The sequence below is a fragment of the Myotis daubentonii genome, chromosome 8 (genome assembly GCF_963259705.1).
Source record: "Myotis daubentonii chromosome 8, mMyoDau2.1, whole genome shotgun sequence".
In the NCBI taxonomy this organism is placed as follows: Eukaryota; Metazoa; Chordata; class Mammalia; order Chiroptera; family Vespertilionidae; genus Myotis; species Myotis daubentonii.
In genome coordinates, this window is record NC_081847.1 from 50,301,851 (window position 1) to 50,316,584 (window position 14,734).

The window sequence follows — 14,734 nt, forward strand, 5'->3', positions numbered from 1 at the left end:
TACATTTACTTATGTCCTGCCATTTTAGCATAGTTTTGCTAAGGTCACATCAAGAAGCACATGATGTCAGATTATCAGAAGACATTTCCCGTGATGGTTCTGTGAGGGAGAACCATTTCCTATAAGGCAGAGACTGTCCATACAATCACTGAATTGCAGGTACTTTTAAACTTTGTGATTAAGAGTGGATCATTTATGACTCAGCAACTGTGCTCCTAGAAATCATCAGCTCTGCAAAATTATGAAATAAAAAGCACAGAATTTATGAAGAAAATGGGGTTAGAAGTACAAGTTACAAAAAAAAATTCATTAGTGGTACACTTTGAAAAACCACTGGAAAAAAGAAATCTGATACAAATAGTAGCATGGTTTTATACATGCTAAGTGTTTTAGAAATAGATAAACACTATATAAATCTAGCATTTCCTCCTGAAAAGAGCCAAAGTTAGCCTGTGAGTGCCAGGAGGATGACTCTAGAGGATGAAAACCTACATTAACAATTGTGAAATTTGTATTATGCTCATGCTGTTCCCTAGTATATTGATCACATTGGAACTGGTATGGTTTTTTTTTTGTTTGTTTGTTTTTTAAGAAACCAACTGGATTTTATTTGACACGGAACACAATAGGACTGCAGGAATAGCAAACTGAAAAGACAAAGTGGAAAAGACCCAGTTCTATCTAACTTACAATGAAGTAACAGGAGGGCAAGTCATTAAATGAATAACAAAACAGTTGAGCTTGATGGAGAACATTCTTTTTCTAGTGCCCATCCTTTTGGGATTCCCACTCTCTGTTGTCCAGCGGACACATGGGCCGTGTTTTGAGCCAGCGAGAGATGCAGTGCAAGTGAAAAGCATGATTACAGACTCCCCTGGCAACAGTGCACTCTTCATAAGTGGCAGATACCGGGCCCGCCTGACATTCTATGCAAAGATCCATAACCTGGTTCCTGCAGATGGTGCAGTTATCAACCACAATGATGTCCCAGGCCCAGAGGGCTAGTGGGTTCCACTTTTCTACTTCAATGCTCTTCTTGCCCTCGCTGCTGTTGGTGCTGCTCGGGGTATCCACATCCATCGCTGCCGGCATTTTGGAAACACTCGGGCTCAGGGTAGGTGGCACTGGTATGGTTTTAAAGCAAGCATAGCACAATGTCATCTGTAGGTGGATACGTTGGAACCATACAAATACCCTGTTCCTCACCAACCTTTCTCTTCCTGGTTTTAGCATCTATTGATCATCCCTGCCTGAGCCATTGGTTGCAATGGCAGTTGCAAAGTGATAACTTTCAAATTCCATCAATCCTTCCTTCCAATTTATAAGCGAACATTGATTAATCTCTTCTCTGCAGAGAATGATCTGTGTTACCGGTTTGGAATATGCAAAGTCTAATTCTTCTGTTCCGGCTACCCTTTCAATGTTTTAAAGCCATGATTTTAGATCCCCTCATTATTCTTGTCTCCCAATTCAATATTCCCATTTCTTTAGCTGCTTCTCAGATCCAACATTCTGGTCACTGTCTTTCAAATGCGCTCCAATTTGCACCCAGAAAATATAATTTCCAAGTGAGGATGAGAACCAACACGGCAGCATAGGCAAATGCCTGTACTCACTGCCTCCCACAACCACATCCACCCAATTTACAACCCCACCCAAGCTGTGCACAGCAACTTTTGCATATGAATTGCCTGTCCTTTCTCAACCTAAAACCTGTCAAATAAGCTGCAGCTGGGTCAGGGAGCCCCAAACCTATCAATAAAAGGCCCAAGACCCGGCACCAGCACCAGCATGCCTTGCTTCACAGCTGGGCACTTCCAAACCCAATACAAAAAGGAGGAATCTGCAGATCTCTCTGGAGCTCCTGCTGGGCGGCCCCAGGCAGTGGCTGACTTTGCACCTCCTTGGAGATCCAAGAGCCAGTGTACCCAGTGGTCAGTATGAGACTATACCAGATTACAACTCTTCACATCCATAAGTGACACACTCATGGGGCAGACTCAGTGAGCACCAAAGCCCCACTGAAGCAAGTCCTGCTCCATAAGGGTGTCTCCTGCTCAGCAGCTCTCCCACTATAGTTGCAGTTGGTCCCCACAGCCAATTGGCCTGGAGATCAATTCCTTCCAGTGACACCAACAGCAATCAAGGCTCAAGTACAAGTCTGTGCACACAGCCCACAAAGGGGTGCACCAAGAGTGTCCACCTCAGGTGACTGGGGAGGCTGAGCCACTGGGCCCTATAGGACACCTACTACACAAGGCCACTCTATCAACTCAAGGAGACTTAGTAGCTACCCAATACATAGAAACCAAAACAGGGAAGCAGCCAAAATGCAGAGACAAAGAAGAGGAAAAAGAAGAAAAAGGTAAAGATAAAAAATATGAACAACAAAGTGGCAACAAATAATATCTATCAATAATTGAATCTAAAAATCAAGCGAGCCAGAACCGGTTTGGCTCAGTGGATAGAGTGTCGGCCTGCGGACTCAAGGGTCCCGGGTTCGATTCCAGCTGGGGGCATGTACCTTGGTTGCGGGCCCATCCCCAATGGGGGGCGTGCAGGAGGCAGCTGATCAATGTTTCTCTCTCATTGATGTTTCTGGCACTCTATCCCTCTCCCTTGCTCTCTGTAAAAAATCAATAAAATATATTTTTAAAAAATAAAAATCAAGCGAATAAAAAAATCTGATGAACAGAATAAACTGTGAATGGAATAGAATCAGGGACACGGAAATGGAACAGACTGACGATTTTCAGAGGGAAGGGGGTATGGGGGGCGTGCAGGAAGAGATTAGACAAAGATCTTATATATAGGTATACATTACCTATGGACACAGACAATAGGGTGGCAGGGCCTGGGGCAGGGTGGAAACCTGGTGGAGGGGGAGCTATGGGGGCAAATAATCTCAACAATAAAGATTAATTTTTAAAAAATTCCAAGTGGGTCCTATTGAGTGGATTGAGACAATTGCCTTCTTCACTCTAGACATTATAGTCCTAGTGAAGCAGCCCAAGGTCCGCATAGTTTTGCTAAGATCACATCTTACTGTTGATGCATATTTTCACTGAAATTGCTGAGCTGAATTTCCTTCAGCCATACGGTTCAATGTGTTAAGCCCAAGTATCAAGAATTTATTGTGTTAAACTCCATCTTGGTCGATTCAATCCAGTTGTCCAGCTCTTTCTATTCAGTTTTTTATACTAGCTAGAAATCTAAGGGGCTCTCTATTTTTTTATCCAACTCATTGATAAATTTGATCAGCAAAGGGCCAAGGACAAAGCTTGCCCGTGATTATGATCATTTGACATTTTTTCATTATGACCACTCACCCTGAGTTCAATCTATCAAACAGTTCTTGCTTCTAGCTAACATTTCTCTGCTGAATCCTCAAAGATATCATATGAGAGCTCTTAAGTCGAAATACTCTGGATCTACAGCATGCCCCCTAATTACCCCTTTGGTCACACTGCCTAAAAAAGAAATAAGGTTAGTGTGACATCACTTGTTTTTAGTGAAACCATGCCATAGTCTTATGATCCTCGCTTCCTTTCCAAGGGGTTCACAAACTGCTGCATATCAAACAATTCATTCACTGTTATAACAAGAGATCTTTCTTAAAAGTAAGCATGAAATTCATGCAGGGAGCATTATCTTAAACCTCAGATAAAACAATAAGTTGTAACGCTTGCTTCTTTAAAATTTTCTGAATTTCTATAGTGCTCTGATGATGAATGAATATTGCAGAAGCATGAAAAGATAATAAATGGCAATAATAATGTTAATTTCGAAAGAAAGCCTTTCATTTATGTTTTTGATGCACTGTTTTACATTTTATGGTTATATATTTTTAACACGTTTTCATTGTCTTTATGGGTTTGCAGTTTCCTAAAGGAAAACAATGTTGGAGTCAGTCCTAGTCCCCAAAACTGCTTTCAAAAGTTTAACGTTTATTAGTGGGCAAAACTGCAGTGCAACCCATTAAGTAACATTTCTAGACCATCGGCTTTATATGTCTGATAGGTCTATAAAGCTATCTAAACAGAGTGAGGAGGAATGAATTAGAGGGTCCAAACAAAAGAATATGGTAATTTCATGGCAAGCAATCCGAAAAATAGATTCATCTGTGTTAAAAATTTAGCCTTGCAAGTTATATTCTGGAATGAAAATTCATGCTGTGGAGTTGACATCACATTACTTCAAAAATTAAAAATACGAGTTAGGAAAAGTCCAGTGACTATTTTTTGCATAGCCTTATAATGCTGAAGACGTGTTTCTGGCGATAAAGTTTCATAGGTCTAAAACAGCACAATCTTTGTCTTTGAATTCATGTAGGAAATCAGTCAGCAGTGAAACATGCGAAATTCCTCTGTAAATTGGTGCTGCTGAAAATCAACAGGGTGAGGTACGTAGTCGACATTGTAAAGACATATAAATATACTCGGACTGATGCACATAAATGTTTGTTCTGCTTAGTTGAAGGTATTACAACAGTTAAAGAGCTAGCATCTATGCTTAAAGTTTAGGGAATTCATGAATATATAAAAAGTTGATATGGACTCAAACGCTAGGCATCTAATCCAAGAGAAATAACATGCTTAATATTGTTACAATATGTGAAAGGGTCATTTCATTGTTACAAAATAGAAAATATTGAAGTCAAATAACATCAATTCAAAATTAATTTTTTAAAACCTATTTAAATGAGGATAATTTCATTAATTTGTTTTCCTGAAAAGAAAACGAGCAGTTTACCTTTCTTGATGGGAATTCCACTAGGAATTCTGGGTCTAAGTATTACTTGGTAATTTTCAACTGCTGTTGAGTTATCTTTTTCCCCCAAAATGTCCAATAGTTGTCACATTAAGCAAGGAATAAAAGTTATAAGGCCAAATGCTCTCTTCCCTTCTCTCCTCATTAAAAACAGAATGGAAATTGTCTGCTTCTTTTTCAGTAAATTTTTAAAATCTAGGTAATTACTATGGTTTGGGTATTATTGTTTATCATGTTAGCCTATGTTTTGGAAAATTATGGAGTATATATATATCATACAAATGAAATTAATTTGTTAGTAGTAAATTATACACAATATGTTTTACTGTAGAAAGTTTAATGTTGATTTCACATGACTGTCCTATGAATTTGTTTCTCTTCCCTTCCTTTACCCGATCTAAACAAACCATGTTAATTACAAATTAAGCCTGGGCTCAGGAAATGACTGACCATGCTTTTCATCTATGTGTAGTGAGCTCCCAGGACTATAAAATTAGTAGGATAGAATATTGTCCAGGTTCTGGGCCAATTACTTTTAAAATAAACATTTTTAAACTAAAATGAACATCTTACCAATATATGTATTTGAGATTTAGAAAATAGTTCTTAAAATTAGAAGAAAGTCTTGGCTTAGTTTCTATAAAGCTGTGACATTACCCAAATCCATTATTCTCTTCAGATTGATGTGTTCCATTGGGAATGTCATTTAATTAAATAAAACAGTGCACATTCTTATTACCATGCATGTTCTTATTTATCCCATAAGAGGGAGTTCACATAGTAGAGAAAGTCTCATTTTACTAATTACATTAAATAATATTTTTCAGGCTGGTGAATGTAAAAGGATTTTTGAAGTATAAGTGGCTTCTAAATTGTTACTGTGTTATATTCAATAACTCAATATTGTGTTAATTTAACAAACTGACAAATTAAGATGCTACTTTCCTTCCCTTCTGTTCCTTTTGAAATAAAAGGTCTTGTGATTCTTAGACATGCTGGTCATGTTTATGACCCTTATCCTTACAAGAATAAACTTTTTCCCTTTTCTAATATAAAAATATTCAATACAATCCACAATATTATACAATCCATAAAAGTGAAAGCATTCATAAAAAAGAAAGTCCTGACATAATTAGTTCTGAAAGTTATTACCTAATGCCATGTCATGTTTTCTATCAGATATGGATATCAGACAATCAATATACTTATGCATTAGAGTCTTAACTTTGAACAAAAAATTCCAAAATAAGAAAGAAAATAAGAATGTAGCCACTTCCAGACTTAAAAAAAAAAAGAAAGATTAATTAAGGCCTTTGTTTCACATAGAGAACATGGGTGACACAAAGAGTTCAGATGTCACAATCACAAATGAGCTTGTATGGAGGGATTTTTATTGGGCCAATGACAGAAGGTCTTTACCTTCCATTGATAAAACACTGGGATGAAACAGATTGCTTGCTCCAAGTAGTTTAACAAAATAAATAAATACATTTTCTGACCAGTTTAGACATCTATAAACCTAAGAGAAAAGAAATAGAAAGGGATTAATATGGATAAATGAAATTCACAGGTCATTTAAAATTTATAAGTTAATTACTTTTAGAATATTTTTAAAAAACCTAATTACTATCATACAATAGTTTGAGAAATAACAAAAGTAGCTCATTCAAATTTTAGTTTAACTTCTGAATCTTAGCCTCTGTGAGGATGATAATGGCCTCAAAGCAGGCATCCAGATTGATGTTAATTAGTTAATTATGTTTTCAAAGAGAATAGGATTTCAGTGTTATCTGTAAGATATTTTAGAAGCTAAAGAGGCTCTGGAATTATAGTTGAAACAGCATTAGTAAAGAAGAAAGACAAAGCATTTTCACATGTACATATCTATAATAATAAAAGTGTAAGCTAATTAGACTGGACAGCTGAACGACCTTCCAGACATCCTTCCAGATGAAGCTGCAGCAATGGGGGCCAAGGCAGAGGTGGTTAGGGATGATCAGGGAGGCAGGTGAGCAGTTAGGGGCGATCAAGCAGGCAGGCAAATGGTTAGGGATGATCAGGCAGACAGGTGAGCAGTTAGGGGCGATCAGGCAGGCAGGCAAATGGTTAGGGATGATCAGGCAGGCAGGTGAGCAGTTAGGGGCGGTCAGGCAGGCAGGCGAGTGGTTAGGGGTGATCAGGCAGGCAGAGGGGTTAGGGGTGATCAGGGAGGCAGTCAGGCCAGTGGTTAGGAGCTAGCAGTCTGGGTTGCGAGAAGGATGTCTGACTGCCAGTATAGGCCCAATCCCAGCAGTCAGATATCCCTCAAGGGGTCCCGGATTGCAAGAGGGTGCAGGCCAGACCCCCCCACCCATGCAGGAATTTTGTGCACCAGGCCTCTAGTGGGAAGATAAAAGAATGGTGGCATAACTACCTGAGGGCTTTACTAGACACATAGACTACAATACACATTGCTTATTATACAAGTAGTAGTATAAGGGTTGACCCTACACAGCCATGGGAACTGGTTAGGCCACCTCTGATATTTGGTCTTTGGTCTGCAGGGCCACAGGCAGGAAGAAAAGACAGTGAAGCGGGATCTGGGATGCCTGAGCATGAGCAGCAGTCCCCAAAGGCAGACTGGAGCCTGGTGAGTCTCTCATCACTTGCAACTTGGTGATGCTGCATCCTGTAGGGGAAGCTGGCACTTTGCATCTTAGACCTAAACACACCTGGCCCAGGCATCAGAGAAGGGAAAGGAGGATGTGGGGTGGTGAAGCAGCTGCCCAGCCAGGTACTGCTCACCCCGAGGAGGGGGGCAGCAGGGAAATAACCGCACGCCTGAGCCGCCACCATTCCTGTGCCTCTCCACAGATCTCCTGAACTTAAGAGCAACAGGACTGATACTTCACTGCCCTCCTCAAATGTCACCGTGGCTTGCCCTAACTAGAAATATATAAAGACGAGGATTCCCAGAACTGTCGTCCAGCCTCGCCAAGTTAGCACGTTGCCAGGCCACCAGCGTGTGCTTAGGGATTACCCGGAAAATAAAAATGACAGCGTAGTTCTGCCGTGTATGTTCCAGTGAAACTCCCCCAGGCTGCAAACCTGCATTCCATCCATTCGCCTGCCAGGGAGAAGAGGCTTTCTGTCCATCAGAGTGTGAGCAGAAACTGAGGCAGACCCGAAGGAGAAACTGCAGACAGCTGGGGCAGGGACAGTGCACAGAGTGGTGAGCAGAGTTCAGGATAACTAGGGACAATGACACCCAGGAACGGGCAACAGTGTGAAGCCCCCAGGGCGACCTGATTTGGCAAGAGGAGGGACAGCAGGAGTGAGAGGGGGAGGGTGGCTGAGAGGCACAGCTGCAGGATCTGAAGCCAAGGAAAGCAAGGCAGCCTCTGTCCAAACTGCAGCTCAGCAAGAAGGATGGGGGTGGGCGAGGGGTGGGAGGGAAGCAAGCACCCCGAATTCTCTCTGCTCTGGGGCCCCACTCACATACGATGCCCTAACAGCGCTGGGCCTGCTTGGACACCAGTGGGCAAGAGGCCCAGGTGATGTTGCCATAGAGGGCAGCCTCCCAGAATGAGGTGCAGAGCAGAGAAGGGTGGGGAATGGATTTGAGTGGAAAGCAGAGGCTAAGCGGCATAGGTGATCAATCTAAAGCAAAGTGTTCCTTTCATAAGCAGAATTTTGTTTTAAATGCCATTTGCTGATCCTACTGAAGAAGTTGTCAGTCAATAACAGAATCAGGTGCATTACTAAGGATATCCCATTTCTGGGAAATGCTAAGTTACTTACAAAGTCATTGTTCCTAAAGGTCTGTCTCTCTCCCCCCATTCAGGTGGTTTTTATTTGCTCTTTGATGTTATGCTGCCTCAGGTACCAGGACACCTGCAGAGTAAGGGCAGACCCTCACAGGTGCCTCCTGCCCCCTACCTGGTTACCTTGGGTCCCGCTTCCTCCCCAGCTCTCCTCATCCCACTGCATCCCAGCATCAAACCAGCACGCCTTAGCCTGAGCTGAGGGGCAAGGAAGGGGAGGCATCTCCCCTGCCCACAGGCCTGCTGCCTTGCCCAAGGTACGGCAGCTTCCGCTGGGGGACCCACTAGGCACTTGGAACAAGGGAGGGCAGGAGCCTGGCCCTGTCAGTCACCTTGGATGAGTCACACTACTGCCAGCCCAAGGTGGGGACAGCTTCCGCCACGCTCAGGCCAAAACATTGTGGTCCCTTGCCCACATCAGCGCCCAGGTAGACCCTAGGAAGCCAGGAAGGGGCCAGGAGGGACCAGGGGCCTGGAACAGGTGACTTAGAACCTGACTGGTGGAAGCTGGACTGTGTGAGCTGAGGCTCCAAGCCCCCAGGGCATGTTCCATTGTCCCACGGGATTTTACAAAATTCAAATTTGAAGAGAAAGCTGTTCACAATTCCAGGACAGAGATTAACCCACAATTGTGAGACCCGTCTGACTGTGGGACCCTGGGCAACTGTGCTGATCCCAAGCCCATAGAGCCAGCCCTGGGTAGGGCTTCAGAGTACTTTTTTTTTTTTTTTCCTAGAAATTCTCTCAGGGATTTTAACCACGCAGCCAATTTCCTGTGTCTGGAACATCTTGCAGATATTCATGAAATGAGACTGAATTATTGAATGTCTGGACCTTGAGATAAAGATTTGGTTTTTGTTTTCTAATTAAGCGACGGGGTTTTCTATTTATTAAGTAGTCATTAAATGATGTTCCTATAATCTGGCTGCATTTCCAATAACAAGAAATGTTTAATACTGATCTAAGATGAGAAGGATTTTGTTTTGAAAGACATTTGGGATTTCTCTGAACTCAGGTGGCAGTTGGAAGATATTTTACAAGGCTCCAGTTCTGATTCTGACTCTAAAAAACAACTATTTTACTTCTTTCCAGATATTAAGGTTTTGAAGTTTTATTCTGACACTGATAAAGTGAATTATTGCTACTTTTGGACAATATTTGACTCTTTTTTAAATTTTTTAAAATATATTTCTTTATTGATTTCGGAGAGGAAGGGAGAGATAGAAACATTAATGATGAGAGAGAATCATTGATCTCCACCTCCTGCATGCCCCCTACTGGGGATCAAGCCTGCAACCCGGGCATGTGCCCTTGGCCAGAAGTGAACCTGGGATCCTTCAGTCCGAAGGCCAATGCTCTATCCACTGAGCAAAACCAGCTATGGCATTTGACTCTTTTTAAAAGAAACACTAAAACTAGAAGATTCTACCCTGGCTGGTGCAGCTCAGTTGGTTGAGTATCGTAATGTGTACTGAAAAGTTGCCAGTTCAATTCCCGGTCAGGGCACAAGGGCACAAGCACTGATTGCAGGTTCAATCCCTGGTTAGGGGTGAGGGAAGCAACCAATTGATGTTTCTCTCTCTCTCTCTCTCTCTCTCTCTCTCTCTCTCTCGTCAATAAAAACGTTAAAAAGTAAAATAAAATAAAGTAAAATAAAAATAGAAGATCCCATGTAAGCATTTCCACAGCCCACTTGAGTTCCTCATAGCAGAGCTATTGGTATCAATTCATTTCATTAGAACTGAATGTCAATTTCAGTGTGTCTATTCCAGCCGTGGGCAAACTACGGCCCGCAGGCCAGATCCGGCCCCTTTGAAATGAATAAAACTATTGGAAAAAAAAAACCGAACCCTTTTATGTAATGATGTTTACTTTGAATTTATATTAGTTCACACAAACACTCCATCCATGCTTTTGTTCCAGCCCTCCGGTCCAGTTTAAGAACCCATTGTGGCCCTCGAGTCAAAAAGTTTGCCCACCCCTGGACTCCCACTGATTTGATACACTAAAAGGAACTATAAAAATTTGCCTACTACTTTTATTATTTTAGTTATTTAAAAAAATTAACAGGAAAGCTCTGATCTTGCCTTTAAATATGAATTATTTATAAGCATAAAATAATTTGTGAGGAACCAAGATGGCGGCATAGGTAAACACCTGTACTTGCTGCCTACCACAACCACATCAAAATTACAACTAGAATACAGAACAACTATAATCTAGAACCACGGGAAAGCTGGCTGGGTGGAAGTACTACAACTAGAGAGGTAAAGAAAAAAGCGCATTGAGACTGGTAGGAGGTGCGGAGGCGTAGAATGGGCTGGTCCGGCACCCAGGTGTGCCACTTTTTTAATCAGGAGGGAGATCGCCTTTTTGGAGGCCTCCTGGAGGAGCAAGGAGTCCCAGCCCCACACCAGACCCCCAGCCAAGGGTTCCAGAACTGGGGAAATAAGTCCCTATGGACAGTAAGAACTATGGACTGTAAAAACAAGTGCAGATTGGGGCTGAGTGACACATAGGCTGCTAGAGACCCAGCTGCTCCTCTTAAAAGGCCAGCACCACGAACTGAATTTACAAGCTCCCACTTCCTCTGAGCTCCAGTGCCGGGTGAGGCTCTGGGGGACCCAGACAGATAGGGGAGAAACTGGACTGTCTGGCATCGGGGCAGGAAGGCGGTGGCGGCTTTCTTCCAGACAGACAGAGGTGCTCGCAGTGGTCCTTGTTCCCATGCTTGGACCTCCTGGGTGCAGGGCTGACTGGCAGACATGTCTGTTCACTCTGCCTTGGGACCCTGCCCCACCCAATTTACAACCCCACCCAAGCTGTGCACAGCAGCTTTTGCATATGAATGGCCTGTTCTTTCTCAGCCTAAAACAGTGGTTCTCCACCTTGGCTGCACATTAGAATCACCTGGGAATCTTTTTAAAATCCTGATTTCTGGGCCTCATCCTCCAGAAATTCTGTTTCTTTGTTACTAATGTTGTGGCCCCACCCCATAACAAAGAAACAATTTCCGGAGGATGAGGCCCAGAAATCAGGATTTTAAAAAGATTTCCAGGTGATTCTAATGTGCAGCCAAGGTTGAGAACCACAGCCTAAAACCTGTCAAACAAGCTGCAGCTGGGTCAGGGAGCCCCAAAGCTATCAATAAAAGGCCCAAGGCCAACACCAGCACCAGTGTGCCTTGCTTCACAGCTGGGCCTCGTCTGGGCACTTCCAAACCCAATACAAAGAGGAGGAATCTGCAGATCTCTCTGGAGCTCCTGCTGGGTGGCCTCAGGCAGTGGCTGACTTTGCACCTCCTTGGAGATCCAAGAGCCAGTGTACCCAGTGGTCAGTATGAGACTATACCAGATTACAACTCTTCACATCCATAAGTGACACACTCATGGGGCAGACTCAGTGAGCACCAAAGCCCCATTGAAGCAAGTCCTGCTCCATAAGGGTGTCTCCTGCTCAGCAGCTCTCCCACTATAGTTGCAGGTGGTCCCCACAGCCAATTGGCCTGGAGATCAATTCCTTCCAGTGACACCAACAGCAATCAAGGCTCAAGTACAAGTCTGTGCACACATCCCACAAAGGGGTGCACCAAGAGTGTCCACCTCAGGTGACTGGGGAGGCTGAGCCACTGGGCCCTATAGGACACCTACTACACAAGGCCACTCTATCAACTCAAGGAGACTTAGTAGCTACCCAATACATAGAAACCAAAACAGGGAAGCAGCCAAAATGTGGAGACAAACATGTCACAAATGAAAGAAATGGAAGAAAGCAAACTACTGGATATAGAGTTCAAAATCTCAGTTATAAGGTTACTCAAGAATCTTCTAGAAACATCCAAGGGACTTAGTGAGAACTTTAAGGGTCTTAGTGAGAATGCCAAAAAATGGAAAAGGACCAGTCAGAAATTAAGCATGCACTGACTGAAATAAAGAATAATAGATAGGGATTCAACAGTAGATTAGAGGAACCCAAGAATTAAGTCAATGATTCAAAATATGAGGAAGCAAAAAACACCCAACCAGAAGAGCAAAAGGAAAAAAGAATCCAAAAATATGAAGATAGTGTAAGGAGCCTTTGGTACAACAACTTCAAGCATACCAACATCCAAATTATGGGGGTGCCAGAAGAAGAGAGAGAGCAAGATATTGAAATCCTATTTGAAGAAAAATGACAGAAAACTTCCCCTAACTGGTGACAGAAATAAAATTACAAGTCCAGGAACACAGAGAACCCCAAACAAGAGGAATCCACACCAAGACACATCATAATTAAATTGCCAAGGGCAAAAGACAAAGAGAGAATCTTAAAAGCAGCAAGAAAAAAACAGTCAGTTACCTAAAAGGCAGTACCCATACGACTGTCCGCTGATTTATCAACAGAAACTGTGCTGGAAGCCGGGAGACCTTGGTTAAAACACACAGTGCCAAGAAGGGGAGCAAACATATTAAGAACAGTATGCCATATACCCCAGGTCCCTTGAAACATATGCTGTGCAGATGTTTCTTCCCTGCAGTGACTATGTCAAGCAGCAAGGATGGACCAGCTTCCAGCAAAACTATGCAGACCAGAAGAGAGTGGCAGGAAATATTCAAAGTGGTGAATAGCAAGAACCTAGAACCAAGATTACTCTACCCAGCAATGCTATCATTTAGAATTAAAGGTCAGATGAAAGAGCGTCACAGACACAAGAAAAAGCTAAAGGAGTTCATCATCACCAAACCAGTATTGAATGAAATGCTGAAGGGTTTTCTTTAAGAAGAGGAAGAAGAAGAAAAAGGTAAAGATAAAAAATTATGAACAACAAAGTGACAACAAATGTATATCTATCAACAAGAGAATCTAAAAATCAAATGAATAAAAAATCTGATGAACAGAATAAACTGGTGAATGGAATAGAATCAAGGACATGGAAATGGAACAGACTGATGATTCTCAGAGGGAATGGAGTGTGGGGGGGTGGTGCGGGAAGAGATTAGACAAAGATTTTATATGCATGTATGTAGTACGTATGGACATAGACAATAGGGTGGCAAGGGCCTGGGGTGGGGTGGGAACTGGGTGGAGGGGAGCTATGGGGGGGAAAAGGAGGGACATCTGTAATAATCTCAACAATAAAGATTAAAATAATAATAATAATAATTTGCACTTTTTCTTTCCTCGCTTGGAGTAATTACCTAAGAAATACTTCATTCTTGTAGTAGTCCTGAATTATAAGATGCAATTCTTAAAAATATGTATCAGGTAATTGATTTAAAAGCCTCTGATGGAGGCAGAGCTGCCTCAAACAGATTGTCAAACTGCAGCGGGAAGGCCGGGGAGGGTTGGGGGGCAGGAGGTAGGGGGGTAAGAGATCAACTAAAGGACTTGTATGCATGCATATAAGCATAACCAATGGACATAAGACACGGGGTGATAGGGGAGGCTAGGGGACTGTCTAGGGCGGGGGGATAAAATGGATACATATGTAATACCCTTTGTAATACTTTAAGCAATAAAAAATAAATAAAAATAAAAGCCTCTGATGTAGATATTAAACAGCATAAACATAAGGTTAAGGAAGAAAATAACTCTTGGATACTTCTATTCCCTGATTTAAAATAAAATAAAAATCAAACCTGCATGTTTTGAGGCAATGGGTCCTTCTAAATGAGCAGCAAATTTAATCATAGTATTTCTGAAAGTCAGCTGCTATTTAAACCTGCAGTTGTATTTCTTAATTTTTACTATATGGATCTTCACCTTTTTCCAAGTAAGAAGGTATGTCAATGTGTATAATAGAGACAAAATATTAAATAACGTTCTAGAAAATATAAAGAGATTTCATTTTATCGCTCAGAAAAGGTCTGAGTTTTGTGTTGCTTTACAACTGCTTCACAATTGTTTTAGGGTAAAAGTTTTTGCTATGTGAAAGAATGGTTTTGAAACTGGGGATTTTTGTTCCTTGTCAGTATGACAGCACAAGTACACCTGTTGCAGGGTATTTTGGCCTTGCCCTCAGGAAGGCCCTGGGACAACCCATGGGCCAAGATAGGAAGAATCTTCTATTTAGATGGATTCTAATCTGTTCTCTAGCCTTTTGTTGTTGTTGTTAATCCTCACCTAAGGATATTTTTTCCATTGATTTGTAGAGAGAGTGGAAGGGAGGGGGAAGAGACAAA

The 14,734-nt window shown here is 42.1% G+C and overlaps 1 protein-coding gene across 1 annotated transcript; it reads right to left on the reverse strand.

Annotated features, from left to right (window-relative positions):
• Nucleotides 1-582: 582 nt before the first annotated feature.
• Nucleotides 583-1,098, reverse strand: LOC132240300 (E3 ubiquitin-protein ligase RBX1-like). The gene has a single exon (XM_059707587.1). It carries the CDS (start codon nucleotides 1,090-1,092, stop codon nucleotides 763-765), a length of 330 nt encoding a protein of 109 aa, XP_059563570.1. The 5' UTR covers nucleotides 1,093-1,098; the 3' UTR covers nucleotides 583-762.
• Nucleotides 1,099-14,734: the final 13,636 nt, after the last annotated feature.

What these genes read in the sequence shown, in the direction of transcription:
- LOC132240300 (XM_059707587.1), bottom strand. Translation starts at nt 1,092, where the DNA reads ATGCCGGCAGCGATGGATGTGGATACCCCGAGCAGCACCAACAGCAGC.